Source organism: Rhinolophus sinicus, linkage group LG06, assembly GCF_036562045.2.
Source record: "Rhinolophus sinicus isolate RSC01 linkage group LG06, ASM3656204v1, whole genome shotgun sequence".
In the NCBI taxonomy this organism is placed as follows: Eukaryota; Metazoa; Chordata; class Mammalia; order Chiroptera; family Rhinolophidae; genus Rhinolophus; species Rhinolophus sinicus.
Genome location: NC_133756.1, coordinates 91,061,415 through 91,074,826, shown reverse-complemented (window position 1 = coordinate 91,074,826; position 13,412 = coordinate 91,061,415). Strand labels below are relative to the sequence as shown.

Here is a 13,412-nt window from a genome sequence, read left to right as displayed (position 1 = left end):
CTCAATAACGCTTTTAAAAATGTTGAATATTTACTCAGCTGCAATAATGAATGTGAATATTACATGGATGAATAGGCAGAAAAATTAAAACGAAGATGGTGTAAGTAAAGAAACATAAGGAAAATGAAGAAATTAGGAAGAGAGATAAGAAAATGTGATAGGAAAAATCACGTTGATTACCATTGAACAATAGAATAGGAAAAAGTGAATCCAAGAGAAATACGAGAAGAGAATAATGAGAAAAAAAGAAAAAGGAAAGAATGACTAAGAAAAAGGAAAATAGGAAAACAAGAATGAAAGAAAAGAAGATATTGAAGGATATGTTAGAAAATAAAAAGGGAAGGATAAGAAGAAATAAAGAACTAATTATTCATAGTAGATAGATGCTCTAAAATATTTTATTATAAATAAACAGTAAAAAAATTGTTATGATTTAATAATCCCAATATCTAGTCCAGACCATGGTATTGGGATTCCCTATAGACAGCACATCTGTGATTTCTGGGGCACACAATATATAGCTGGTAATAATGATGTGAGAAATGACATCCAGTGATCTACGATGTCAGAGTAGATAAACATTATGCTTGCATCCTTTCGTGAATGCATTAAAATTACAATTAAATTATAGAACAATCAACCTGGAGAACCATCTGAAGTCTACCTGAACATAAGTCCTATGACTAAAAATATAAAGAAGAAGCCATGTTGAGACTGGTAGGAGGGGCGGAGACACAGAAAGGGCCCCAAACCTCCATGTGGTAGTTGAGAGTCAGGAGGGATATCTTGGCTACAGAGGTTCCCGCAGGAAGAGTGAAGGACCCCAGCCCCCCACACCAGGCTCTCTAGCCCAGAGTCAACTGGTGCCAGAAGGAGGAGCTCCCACAACATCTGGCTGTGAAAAACAGTGGGGAGTCCAATTGTCTGGGTGGGACAGAAGGCTGTGAAAAACCCAGGTGTCCTCTAAAAGGGCCTGCACATAGATTCCCTTACTCCCAGGAACTCACCTTGGGCTCCAGCGGAGGGACAGTGACTCAGGATGCATTGGAGACATATGCATAGGAAGACTGAGATGTGTGGCCTCAAGGAGAGGACTGGAGAACAGTAGACAATTTCCCTGTGTGAGCTCTTCTTCCTGTGCTGCCTGTAGTCAGGCTCCATCTTTCCTGTGTTGAGCTGGCCCCACCGCAGCCAAATCTGTATCTGATTGGCTTGGTGAGCTCTGCTGTTCCATTCTGCTGAGTCACTGGGACCCCACCCCACTCAACTCATGCACAGCTGGAGGCACTTTCCCCATGAGCAACCAGCCCCACCTGAATTGCACTCTTTCTTGGAAAACTATTGGAGTTTGGCAGGCCCCCATCAGGTGGCGACTGGAATCAGTGTGCTCTGAGACTTTTGCTGAGTAGCACCAGGCTCAGCACTGACACCAAACCAGAACTTACTTAACCTGGTAACCATAACTCATTCCACTCTAATGACTCTGTGACCCTGCCTCACCCAATTCACATACCACACAAGGCTCTACCAGTGGCTGAACTTTAAAGGAGTCGGGAGGTAGCAGCAGGCCTCGGGGTATCTTGGATTTTTTTGGAGCTACCCCAGGTTCGGTACTGGTGGCAGACATTCTCCATTCATAGCATGGCCTCTCCCACATGCCTCCAGGATGAACATAAGCAGCAAGAAACCATGGATTGCTTTGTAGCTGCTACCAGGTAGTCCCTGAACAGTCACAGGCAATGGGTAACGTGGGCCTGCACTGGAACCCCTCCCAAGAGAGGCTCCAGAAACAACATACTTGGAGGTTGGCTTCAGACCACAGCAGAACAGCACCCAATTATCCCCACAAGTAGCACACACAAAGTGTGCTCTCAACAGGCACCAGAGCCTGCTGGGGCAAATCCCACTCGGTGGGGTAAGCCCCCCACACAGCATCCTGTAAACTGTGGACATGGCCAAACCTCATATCCAGTCAGCCTCAGGGTCAATCCTACCCACTGACATGCTAATGGAAATCAAGGCTCAACTGTAACAGGAAAGTACACACAAGGGAGACTCCTGGAGTAGCCAGAGCAGGTGACCAGGAAGACTTTGCCTCAGGGCCCCAAAGGACACCTACTACATAAGGCCACCCAGCCAAGACTGGGAGACATAGCAGATCTATCTAAAACATATGGGGAAAAAAAGAAAAACGCAGAGAGGCAGTTGAAATGAGGAAACAAAGAAACGTGTCCCAAATGAAAGATCAGGAGAAAAATCCAGAAAAAAGAACTAAATTATATGAACATAAGCAACCTACCAGAGACAGTTCAAAATAGTGGTTATAAGGATGCTCAAGGAATTTGGGGAGAACTTCAAAAAGAGATAGCAAGCATAAAAAAGGACATAGGAGCCATAACAGAACCAATAAGAAGTGAAGAATACAGTAAATGAAATGAAGAATGCACTAGAAGGAATCACCAGCAGACTAGATGAAGCAGAGGATTGAATCAGTGATTTGGAAAACAAGGTAGCAGAAAATACCCAATCAGAACAGCAAAAAGAAAAAAGAAAAAGAAATGAGGAGAGTTTAAGACACCTCAGGGACAACATCAGTGCAACAATATTTGCATCATAAAGTTACCAAAAGAAGAGAGAAAGCAAAAGAGACTGAGAATCTATTTGAAGAAATAACGACAGAAAACTTTCCTAACCTGGCAAAGGAAATAGACATACAAATCCAGGAAGCACAGAGAGTCCCCAACAAGATGAACCTAAATAGACCCACACATAGACACATTATAATTAAAATGGCAAAGGTTAAAGACAAAGAGAGAATCCTAAAAGCAGCAAGAGAAAGACAACTAGTAACTTATAAGGGAGCTCCCATAAGAGTATCAGTTGATTTCTCAACAGAAAATTTGCAGGACAGAAGGGATTGGTGTGAAATATTCAATGTGATGAAAAGCAAGGACCCACAACAAAGATTACTCTTTCCAGCAAGACTATCTTGTAAAATTGAAGGACAGGCAGCCTGAAGCTGAGTCTTGGCCTTTCACCTTCCTCCTGGAACATGAGCTTCAGCACCCACTCCAGTTTCTCCACCAACTACTGAACCCTGGGCTCTGTGCAGTCGCCCAGCAACAGGGTCCAGCCAACCAGCAGCCTGGCCAGCATGTAAGCAGGTGCAGGGGGCTCAAGCTCTCAGGTCTCTGTGTCCTACTTCACCAGTGTCCAGGGTGGCTGGGGATCTGGAGGCCTGGTTGTGGGGATGGCCAGGGGTCTGGAAGGCCTAGAGGCATCCAGACCAAGAAAGAGACTATGCAATGCCTGAATGATCACTGGCCTCCTACCTGGAGAGGTTGAGGAGCCTAGAAGCTGATAAATGGAGAGCTGAGAGCAAAATCTGGGAACACCTGGAGAAGAAGGAACCCCAGGTCAGGACAGGGGCTTTACTACAAGACCATCGAGGACCTGAGGGCTCAGATCTTTGCAAGTTCTGTGGACAATGCCCACATCATTCTTCAAATTGACAATGCTTGTCTTGTTGCTGATGACTTCAGAGTCAAGTACATATGAGATGGAGCTGACCATCCATCAATCTGTAGAAAGTGACATCAATAGGCTCTGAAAGGTCATCAATGACACCAATATCACCCAGCTGCAGCTAGAGATGTAGATAGAGGCTCTCATGGAGGAGCTGCTCTTCATGAAGAAGAACCATAAAGAGGAAGTAAATGGTCTACAAAACCACATTGCCAACTCTGGGTTGATGGTGGAGTTGGACACCCCCAAATCTCAGGACCTCAGCAAGATCATGGCCAACATCCGTACCCAGTATGACGAGCCGTCCTGGAAGACCCGAGAGCAGCTAGAGAAGTACTGGTCCCAGCAGATTGAGGAGAGCACCACAGTCGTCACCTCAAGGCCTCTGAGATAGGAACTGCTGAGATGACACTCACAGAGCTGAGATGTACAGTCCAGTCCTTGGAAACCGACCTGGACTTGATGAGAAATCTGAAGGCCAGCTTGGAGAACAGCCTGAGGGAGGTAGACACATGCTATGCCATGCAGACGCACAGCTCAACGGGATCCTGCTGCACCTGGAGTCAGAGCTGGTCCAGACCCGAACAGAGGGGCAATGCCAGACCCAGGAGTATGACGCCCTGCTGACCATCAAGGTAAAGCTGGAGGCTGGGATCACCTCATACTGCCGCTGGCAGGAAGAAGGGATAGACTGATCTTGGTTATGCCCGGGACAGCAACTCCATGCAATCCCTCCAAAAGACCACCACCCACAGGACAGTGGATGGCAAAGTTGTGTCTGAAGTCAATGATACCAAAGTTGAGGTGTTAAGGCAGCAGAAGCAGGGCATCTCTTGGGGGTAATAGGTCAATAATAAGTTCAGAGATCAAAAAAGAAAAACAAAATCAAAGGACAGATAAGGAGCTTCCCAGACAAGAAAAAGCTAAAGGAGTTTATCACCACCAAACCAGCATTACAAGGAATCTTAGAGGGACTTCTTTAAGATGGAAAAAAAAAATTAGAAGTAGTGATAGATCCATATCTATCAACAATTACTTTCAATGTAAATGGATTAAATGCTCCAATCAAAAGACATAGGGTGGCTGAATGGATATCAAAACCAGACTCATACATTTGCTGCCTATGAGAGACTCACTTCAGATTGAAAGACACACACAGATAGAAAATAAAGGGATGGAAAAAGATATTTCATGAAAATGGAAATAAAACAAACAAACAAAAATCTGGGGTAGAAATATTTATACCAGACAAAATGGACTTTAAAACAAAGGCTATAAAAAAGACAGTGAAGGACCCAGTTATCCCACTTCAGGGTATGTCTCTGAAGAAACCCAAAACACTACTTTGAGAGGACCTGTGCATCCATATGTTCATTGCAGCATTGTTTACAATAGCCAAGATGTGGAGGCAGCCTGGGTGTCCATCGATGAATGATGGATAAAGAGGAGGTGGCTCATATATACAATAGAATATAGCTCGGCCATGGAAAGGAATGGATTCTCGCCATCTGTGGTGGCATGGATAGACCTGGAGGGTACTGTGAGTGAAGTATGTCAGATAGAGAAAGAAAGATGCAATGTGATTTCATTTATGTGTGGAATCTAAAGAACAAAATAAACAAACAAACAGAAACAGTCATACCAGGTAGCTCCTGGCCAACATTTTGATGATTGCCAGATGAGAAAGGGGTTGGGGATGGGTGAAAATGGGAGAAGGAATTAAGAAGTACAAATTGGTTGTTACACAGTAGTCATGGGGATGTAGCATATAGCACAAGGAATATAGTCAGTAATATTGTAATAACTATGTATAGTGTCAGATAGGTGCTAAATATGTTCGGGTGATAGATAGGAGAGGGTTGGGGGGCAGGGTGAAAAAGGTGAAGGGATTAAGAAGCACAAATAGGTAGTTACAAAATAGTCAGGGGATGTAAAGTAAAGCATAGGGAATATAGTCAATGATATGGTAATAACTATGTATGGTGCCAGGTGGGTACTAGACGAGTCAAGGGAATCACTTCTTTATTATACAAATGTCTAACCACTATGCTGTACACCTGAAATTAATATAAAATAATATTGAAAATAGACTGTAATTGAAAAATTTTTAAAGTTGGGGAAAGGTGAATGGGAATAAGAGGTCCAAATTTCCAGGTATAAAACACATAATTCACGGGGATGTAATGTACAACATGGGGAATATAATCAATAATATTGCAATAGCGTGGTACGGTGTCAGATGGTTGCTGGACTTATCATGATGATCACTTCTTTAGTTATGTAAATGGTGAATAACTATAGTATACTCCTGAAACTAATATTTTATGCTAGCTATATTTTTAAATAAATACCTATTAAAAAGAATAAAAAATAACAGCCAAAGAAAGGCACAGTCGTGCTGTACTTCTGCTTTTTTTCCCTAAGAGTAAAAATTTCTGGGTAGAGAATGGAGGGAAGAAAGGAGGAGAGACGTGGGGGGGGGGGGTGGAGTTCATTTTGAACTTCAATGAACTTCTGAGGACAGGATAGAGAATTCTCTCAGGTGAGCTTTTGAAATCCTGCATTGCCTTTCCCATATACAGTTGGCTAATTCAAGCAAAGGGCCAGCAAGATTTAGAGAAAGATTCCCCCAAATCCACCCCAAAAAGAATAAAACAGTTGAGTTCACGCGTTTCAGTCTACCCCCCACTCTCCTCCACCGGTACCCTTCTTTGGTAAGTGATTAAGATGTCTAATGGCTTCCCTTTGTAGAAAAAAAGGACAAAAACAGAATAAACCAGTAAGACTTGGAGTGTTTTTTTGTATCATATACTCTATATGGAGTGGGATGAATACACCTAGCTTTGTTATGGTAAGATTTGTTGTCACACAGCAGCATGCCTGTCTGTCCCCTTGTATCTACCCCTAAAAAGAAAGAAGAGTCTGTGAGACTATTCCTTTCAGGGACATTGCTTCACCTTCATGCCATCTCCTTGTTTGGCCCCAAAGGATCGCTGGCTAGAAAAGGACGGGTAAGATTCCTCAAGAAAGGAAAAACCTAAGACAGGCACAGTCGTGTGGGCCCACCAGGAGAATTCACGGGGTTGATAGAGGTGGGCACAGCCGCCCACCTTCCCCTATCTAAAGAGAGCTACTGCCTCTGTAGCTGTATTCCTTCCCACAACCTGCTTGGGAAGTGATTCTTGATGTGATAACATCAGTTCCCATCTCAGTAAGTTTTCAACATAAAGGTTTTGTCCCCTGGGGAGGTACAAACAATAATTATTTATACATCATGGGACTTTCAACAGGAAAGGGTGACTGGTTTGAAACGGTTTTCTGGTATGGTGTATGGGACTCACAGACTGTAGTAAAAACAATGCTACTTCCTTGTATGTGCATCAATAAAAGCCACAGGGTGGCCCGATTCAGGGCTCTCAGTCCTTTGAGGCTGTGAGACCCTTGGCCCCTGTTTCCAACTTTCTTGATTTCTGTTTCTTTCTTAACCCTTCGCTGCCCCTTCTTGTTCTCTCACTGCCCATGTTGCGCTGGACACGACACAGATTAACTAAAAATTTCTATTTTTTAAAGGGCAGATACTTCATGTTTCCGAATTATGTACAACTTCTATCAATTTATTCTCTCTCTTAGGCATCATCATAATTTGCCACTAACTTTGAATTCTCAGAAAGCAAGTTTTTCTATTGAGCCCTGGACATCAAAAATTTCAAACAGAACACAGCATGATTACTTGGGAATATTTCAGTAGCATTACTAACCTATTGGTTATCTCAGGCCAGACCAAACTTTGCAAAGACCTTCCCCCAGCTGACTGCAAATATTAGGTATAAGCACTTTCTTTCTAGTACATTTATGGTCTCCACAGTCTACTTCCCTGTTAGAGCTTTGTAGTCATCTAGATGTTTGTAACTGGCTTGATGATGACACCTTTTTTGATGAGAATTTCAGAGTCTGACATTTTTCTTAAATAGAATTGGTAGCCACTAATTCCTTCTAGAGTATCCTTCAAAATCTCTGGGCCGTTTTCAACAGACCATTAGAATGATGTAAAGGGATGTAAAGGTGTTGAACACTGATACTGAGGCATCCAAACCAGTTTCTCCCCGAAGGCCTTTGTGCTAGCCCCTTGCTATGACAGAGGGCTGCTCTCCTGGGAAGAAGCCAAGTGCATCCTCTTTGCCGCAGTATCAGCTGAGTACAGTATTATAACTGTGAAGAATGGATAAATCCAACTTACTCTTGTACTCAAGGACACTGATGAATGCTGTTGCACATTCTGCAGTATCTGGGGATATGCTGCTGCAGGCACTTAGGATATAAAACAGTCCCTGCGTCTCCATCACTAAGTCACCCACTGTGCCACCTGATGGCTATAGTGACTGCTGCTGTCATTCAACCTGTTGGATTTTCAGGGTCATATTCTCTATCAAGAGATATGTTCCTCTTCCAGGATCTTCATCTTTTTCAAACTGCAAGTGAATTTTGACGTAATCTATTAAAGTGATCAGCAGTTGTGATATCTTAAATAACTTCCTGATACTCTATTCACTGTGTTGATGAGAGATCTTTGCCTATGTGTGTGATGGGTGATTTCTACGAGGTCTGACAATTAGGTTCGGGAACTTGTTGCACCGATGTTGCTAACCTCTTTTGATGTCAGAGGGATTATTCCTTATGAATTTGTACCAACTGGACAAACAGTTAACCAAGGTTACTATTTGGAAGTGCTGAAAAAGCTCATGAAAAACTTAGACGACCTGAACTTTTCGTCAACAATTCATGGCTCTTGCATCACGAAAATGCACCAACTCACACAACACTGTCTGTGAGGGAGTTTGTAGCCAGTAAACTAATAACTATATTGGAACACCCTCTGTACTCACCTGATTTGGCCCTCAATGACTTCTTTTTTAAACCGAAGATAAAGGAACTATTGAAAGGAAGACATTTTGATGACATTCAGGACATCAAAGCTAATATGATGACAGCTCTGATGGCCATTCCAGAAAAAGAGTTCCAAAATTGCTTTGAGAGGTGGACTAGGCACTGGCTTTGGTGCATAGCTTCCTAAGGGAAGTGCTTTAAAGGTGACCATAGTGATAGTCAGCAATGAGGTATATAGCATTCTTTCTAGGATGAGTTTGCAAACTTAACTGTCTGAACTCATATATCTGAAGCTGTTCCTTTTGTTTATAAGACGTGTAGTTGTGTGGTCTCTCTGGCTAAGGACTTTCCCCAGACCATCAAAATGTTAAATTTGAACTACTGAGAGAGTCATTACAGATTTCCACGTACACATTATTCTGCAAGTATTATCTAAAAAGCTTCCCCAAATTTCTTAGTATGACACATCAGCTCTATGATATAAGCATTATGGTAATGCTATCACCAAACTTTTGCTTGTATTTGTAAAACTTAGATTTTTTTAATCAGTTACTGCGGGTATGTTCATTACGAGAAGTTCTTTTTAAATAATTGAATAAACCCATGTTCTAATATCAGGTAAAGCTGGCTCAGTGACCAGCCTTAATTAAATATGGCATATGTTTGTGCTCCAGAGTGTCAGGAATTAGCATATACTTGTTTGAAAGGTCTTTATTTTGGTTCCTTGACGGTGAAATGAAAACCTTTCAGTGTATATGTCTAAGGAAGCAGCGTGATAGACATCCATCTCTTCGTGGTGATCCTGAACAACCGCTGAAAGCACGAAGTCTGCCTAAATTTAAGGTCAAGCCAGATTGCATTGTCTACTGAGAGGTCCTGGGAAGGGGTTTTCACTGCCTGTTGTGACCATGCATCTTTTCACTTAACAGTGACCCAGCAGTATCCCATTTAAGGCCATAGAATAAAGTTTACAGAGCAAAACAAGGTAGGAGTAAGGAAGAGCAGACCTTAGACACAGTACTTCATTGTAATTAAATACTGTTGGATAATATGTACCTTCCTAACATAAAAAAACTGCAGGATGATACAGTTAACAAAAGTAGTTCAAATGAAATAAATACAGTATTTTCTGAATTAAATGACAATTCTAATCTTCCTCATCCCTTCTTCACCAGCTCCCTTTCAGCACCTCCTCTGGCCTTATTTCTTGGGCGCAGTTGGAAGAAAAGGAGGTTTGGGAAAGGGGGACACACAGACTAAATTGAAATCGAATAAGTCACTGGAAACCTGCTTCAGGGAGAATTTCCTCATCTTCATAGCTCATCATACTTTGTTCCTCCCTAATCTACCTCTTGTCGGGCAACCCTGGTCTCCCTCTTGGCTGCTTGGGAACTGAGGTAGCAGCAGCTGCATGCGCCCTACTTGAGGGTGATTTCTTACATTTACTGGACACTGCACCATTGTTCTCCTAAGATCGTGCTTCTAAGATCACATGCTTTAAATTTCCGCTGACATGTCAAAGACAGTAGGTCTGGCAATCCAGAACCAAGGAGAAAATATTCTGTGGTTGTTTTCCCCTACTTCCCTCTCATACAGTTTTGGGTCCATACTTTTAATTTAGAAGTTAGCATCTTAGTAGGCAGTCTTCTGAGAATATGATCTTGCAGGATTGGAACAGAATAAGATGAGGACAGGTGCGCTGGAGGGAGACCAAAGGGCACAAATACGGAAGATGGTGGCACCATTTTATATCTCCTCCAACTCCTTGTCCTAGGATTTGCTTTAGGTTCATGAGAACTGCTTGGAGGTGGGAAAGTCATGAGAATTAAACATTTGGACTAGTGAATTTGTCACAATTAATCTAAGATTTCATAGAGAAAGTGGAATTTTAGAAATAGTCTAAGCATGTGTTAATGAACCAATTTATTACTGACTAATTAACCAATTAACCAAATGTCCATATAATGTGCTTAGGTATATTGCCGACTGGAAGGAAATTGCTACAAGCAACTCTTCAGCTAACTTCAAAAGTAGGTGATTTTTAGTAATATTTTATGGGAAATTCTTGTGAACAAAAATGATACATTCCACACATGTGCACATTTCTAAGAACGTAACATTTCAGTACTCAGTATAGCATACTGATATAGATAGATGTGCCAAGTCATTTGTGCCTTTATAGTAAGACTGTTAATTGGGAATAGGAGGAAATTTTCTATTTTACATAGGATTGGATGATTTTTTTTTTTTAATGAATCGTTTTCTAAGAAAGTTGCGTATCTTATGGTTTCAGTAATAATTTTTAATGAACAAACTTCACTTTGCTAAATAAATGCCTCAAAATCTTCGAAATATTTTTTAGCTTCTATGCCCCTATTGTCCCATCAGTGGTCCACAATGCTGAGAAACTGAAAGTGATAGCATGTTGAAGAAACATATCATCATACTCCAGAAATATCAATAATTCTAACGTAGCCAAAATCTCATCATGGTTATTGTATAATCTGAGTGTATGAGTTCTATCCCGCTATCATCCAGGAGAGACAGTAAAGCAGAGGTTACAGATGTGGAGTGTTAATTCAGACTTCCCGGTTTTGATTTTTGGCTTTACTGTTTACTGACTGTGTGACCGTGGACAAGTTACTAGCTCAGTTTCCTCCTCTGTAAAATGAGAGTAACAATAGTACCAAGCTCATAGGTTGTTGTGAGGTGACAAAAGGTAAAATGTGTAAAGAGCTTAGACTAGTGCCCGGTACATAATTCGTACGCTGTAATGTTAGCTATCATTAGCCTAACCTCCCCACTTATTGCCACTCATTGCCACAAGCACAGTCAAGCTGCCATCAGCCCTCCATGGGCTTCTGTGACAGCCTCCAAACTGAGACTCCTCCAGTCCATTTCCCACACAACAGAGAGTGATCTTTTATAAACTTAAATCAATGCAATGAAAACACTAATTTAACAAGTTCTTCTTTAGCAATGACTATATGGAAGTGCTGTCTTAAAGTGCTTTATAAAATTGACTCATTTGATCTTCAGAACAACCCAACGAGTCGGGTTCTGTTATCTTCATTTTACAGATGAGCAAACAAAGGAATGCCAAATTACTTGCTCAAGGTCTCACAGTTCCTGTGAGGGACTGAGCTGGCTGGCTAGCTCCAGAGACCATGCTCTTAACGATGACTGCCTCCGCTGCCTCATAGTTTTCCACTGTGCCTGGAATCAAATCCTATCTTCATCCGGCCTTCTGGCTCTGCCCTGGCCTGGCTTCCACCCTTACCGTGTCCCCCTCTCTCCCTCGCTCACAACAACCCCGCCATCACTGGCCTCTTGCTTGTTCCTCGAACATTCTGTGGTATCTGCTTTGGGGGTTTAATGGAGTTGATGGCCTTCAAGAGAACAGTTTTAGTAACTATCTTCACTTGAGGGCAGGGAGTTGTCTGTTTCTTTTGCTACTAAATTCCCAATGTATAGCACGTAGAGGTTCTCAATGACAGATAAAAGAATATAAGGGAATGAAAGTACAAAAATGGAAGAAGAGAATATAAAATACTGACTTAAAAGAGATTATTATAGGCAGACCTTGGAGATACTGCAGGTTTGGTTCCAGACCACTACAATAAAGCGGGTCACAATCCTTTTGCTGGCAGAGGCTCTTGCCTTCAATTTGTAAAACATATAATATCTGTGAAGCACAATAAAATGAGGTATGCCTGTACTGCGGAAAGATGGAGAGCTGTAGCATGGTAATTGGAATGAGCACAAAAGCAAGTGAAATAATTTTAAGCAGTGGGGGTTTGCATTATAATTGAGGTTAGTGGAAGGCGTTACACTGAAGATGATGGCACTGGAGAAGAGGAGAGTATGTGCCACTTGTTCAAGAAGTACAAGGAAATCTAATCCAGAGAAGATCTGGAAACTAGCTCTAGAGAGAGAAAAGGCTTCTCTGCTTTTGTGAGTAAAGGACTGTAAGCTAATAGTTAATTATGGAGCACTAACTCAATGCCAAACTAAGCCCTTTATGCGCATCATCACACTTAACTCTCACAAAGATGAGATTAGGTACGTGCTAGTATTATCCCCATTTTATAGATGAGGACACTGAGATTTAGGTTAAGTAACTTGCCCCAAATGACACAGCTAGTTAGTAGGCTAAACCTCAAACCCAGGCCCTGCGGGGCCCTTGTAGAGATGGACAATGAAATATGGTAGAGAAAAGTAGGATGAATTCAGAACTTTGGGACATGCATGGTTTCAGTTCAATAGGATATGAAGATAGCTTCTCCAAGAGTGGTGAAAAGCAGTGTGGATGGACCGTAGCCTGATGCGTAGTCACGTATTGAATGAGTTTTTATCTTGTTATATCTGGCATCTTCCTAAACATGTCATTCCTCTCAGGTTTCAGGTTTGAGCAAGCACAGAAAAAAAAATACGACTATGCTATGTCAGAGGAAATGGAAACACCAAAATATCCTTCATATGAAAATCTTTATGAAGCAATAAATTTTACTAGATTAACGCCTGATTCCACTTATGGATTATAAATGTACTTTTTTTTTTGAGCTATATCCCTTCAAGCCCTACTTCCATGAGTTATAGTCAAGAGATAATTTATTCTGACTGGTATATTCTTGGCACAGTATCTGCCCAATTAAGTAAGGAAGATTAAAGAACTAGAACATTGCACTGAACACAGTGGTCATAAAAAATGCAGAAATTATTCCTGGCCCCCGAAGAAACTGTAGTACTCTTACAATCACACTTAAATAAAGACATACTTTATTTAAAGTGCAAAAAAATCTTCAGATTGTTTTTCTTCTTTATTTGAAGCATGCTTTATTTGTGCATTCGTGTCAGGGAGAGCTCTTTTTTCCATCAGGAAAGGAAAAGGGGGAGTTTAGCAAGTTTTCCTTTTATTTGGAAAGTGAAAGTCTTACTAGAAGCCCCAGCCCTAGTCACCGGAGGCATCCTTGAACAAAACTGGGTTCTAGCTAAAGAAGCTA

At 41.6% G+C, this 13,412-nt stretch overlaps 1 protein-coding gene and 1 pseudogene across 1 annotated transcript in view; both read left to right on the top strand.

The window, feature by feature from the left end:
• The window catches only part of LG06H11orf65 (linkage group 06 C11orf65 homolog), a 59,629-nt gene extending 46,676 nt beyond the window's left edge, over window positions 1–12,953 (top strand). Inside the window, exons 7-8 of the mRNA XM_074337119.1 lie at window positions 10,384–10,439; window positions 12,808–12,953. Of these exons, the coding sequence (XP_074193220.1) occupies window positions 10,384–10,439; window positions 12,808–12,953 (202 nt within the window). The remainder of the gene's footprint in view (window positions 1–10,383; window positions 10,440–12,807) is intronic.
• Window positions 3,053–4,368, top strand: LOC109436365 (keratin, type I cytoskeletal 18; annotated as a pseudogene).
• Window positions 12,954–13,412: the final 459 nt, after the last annotated feature.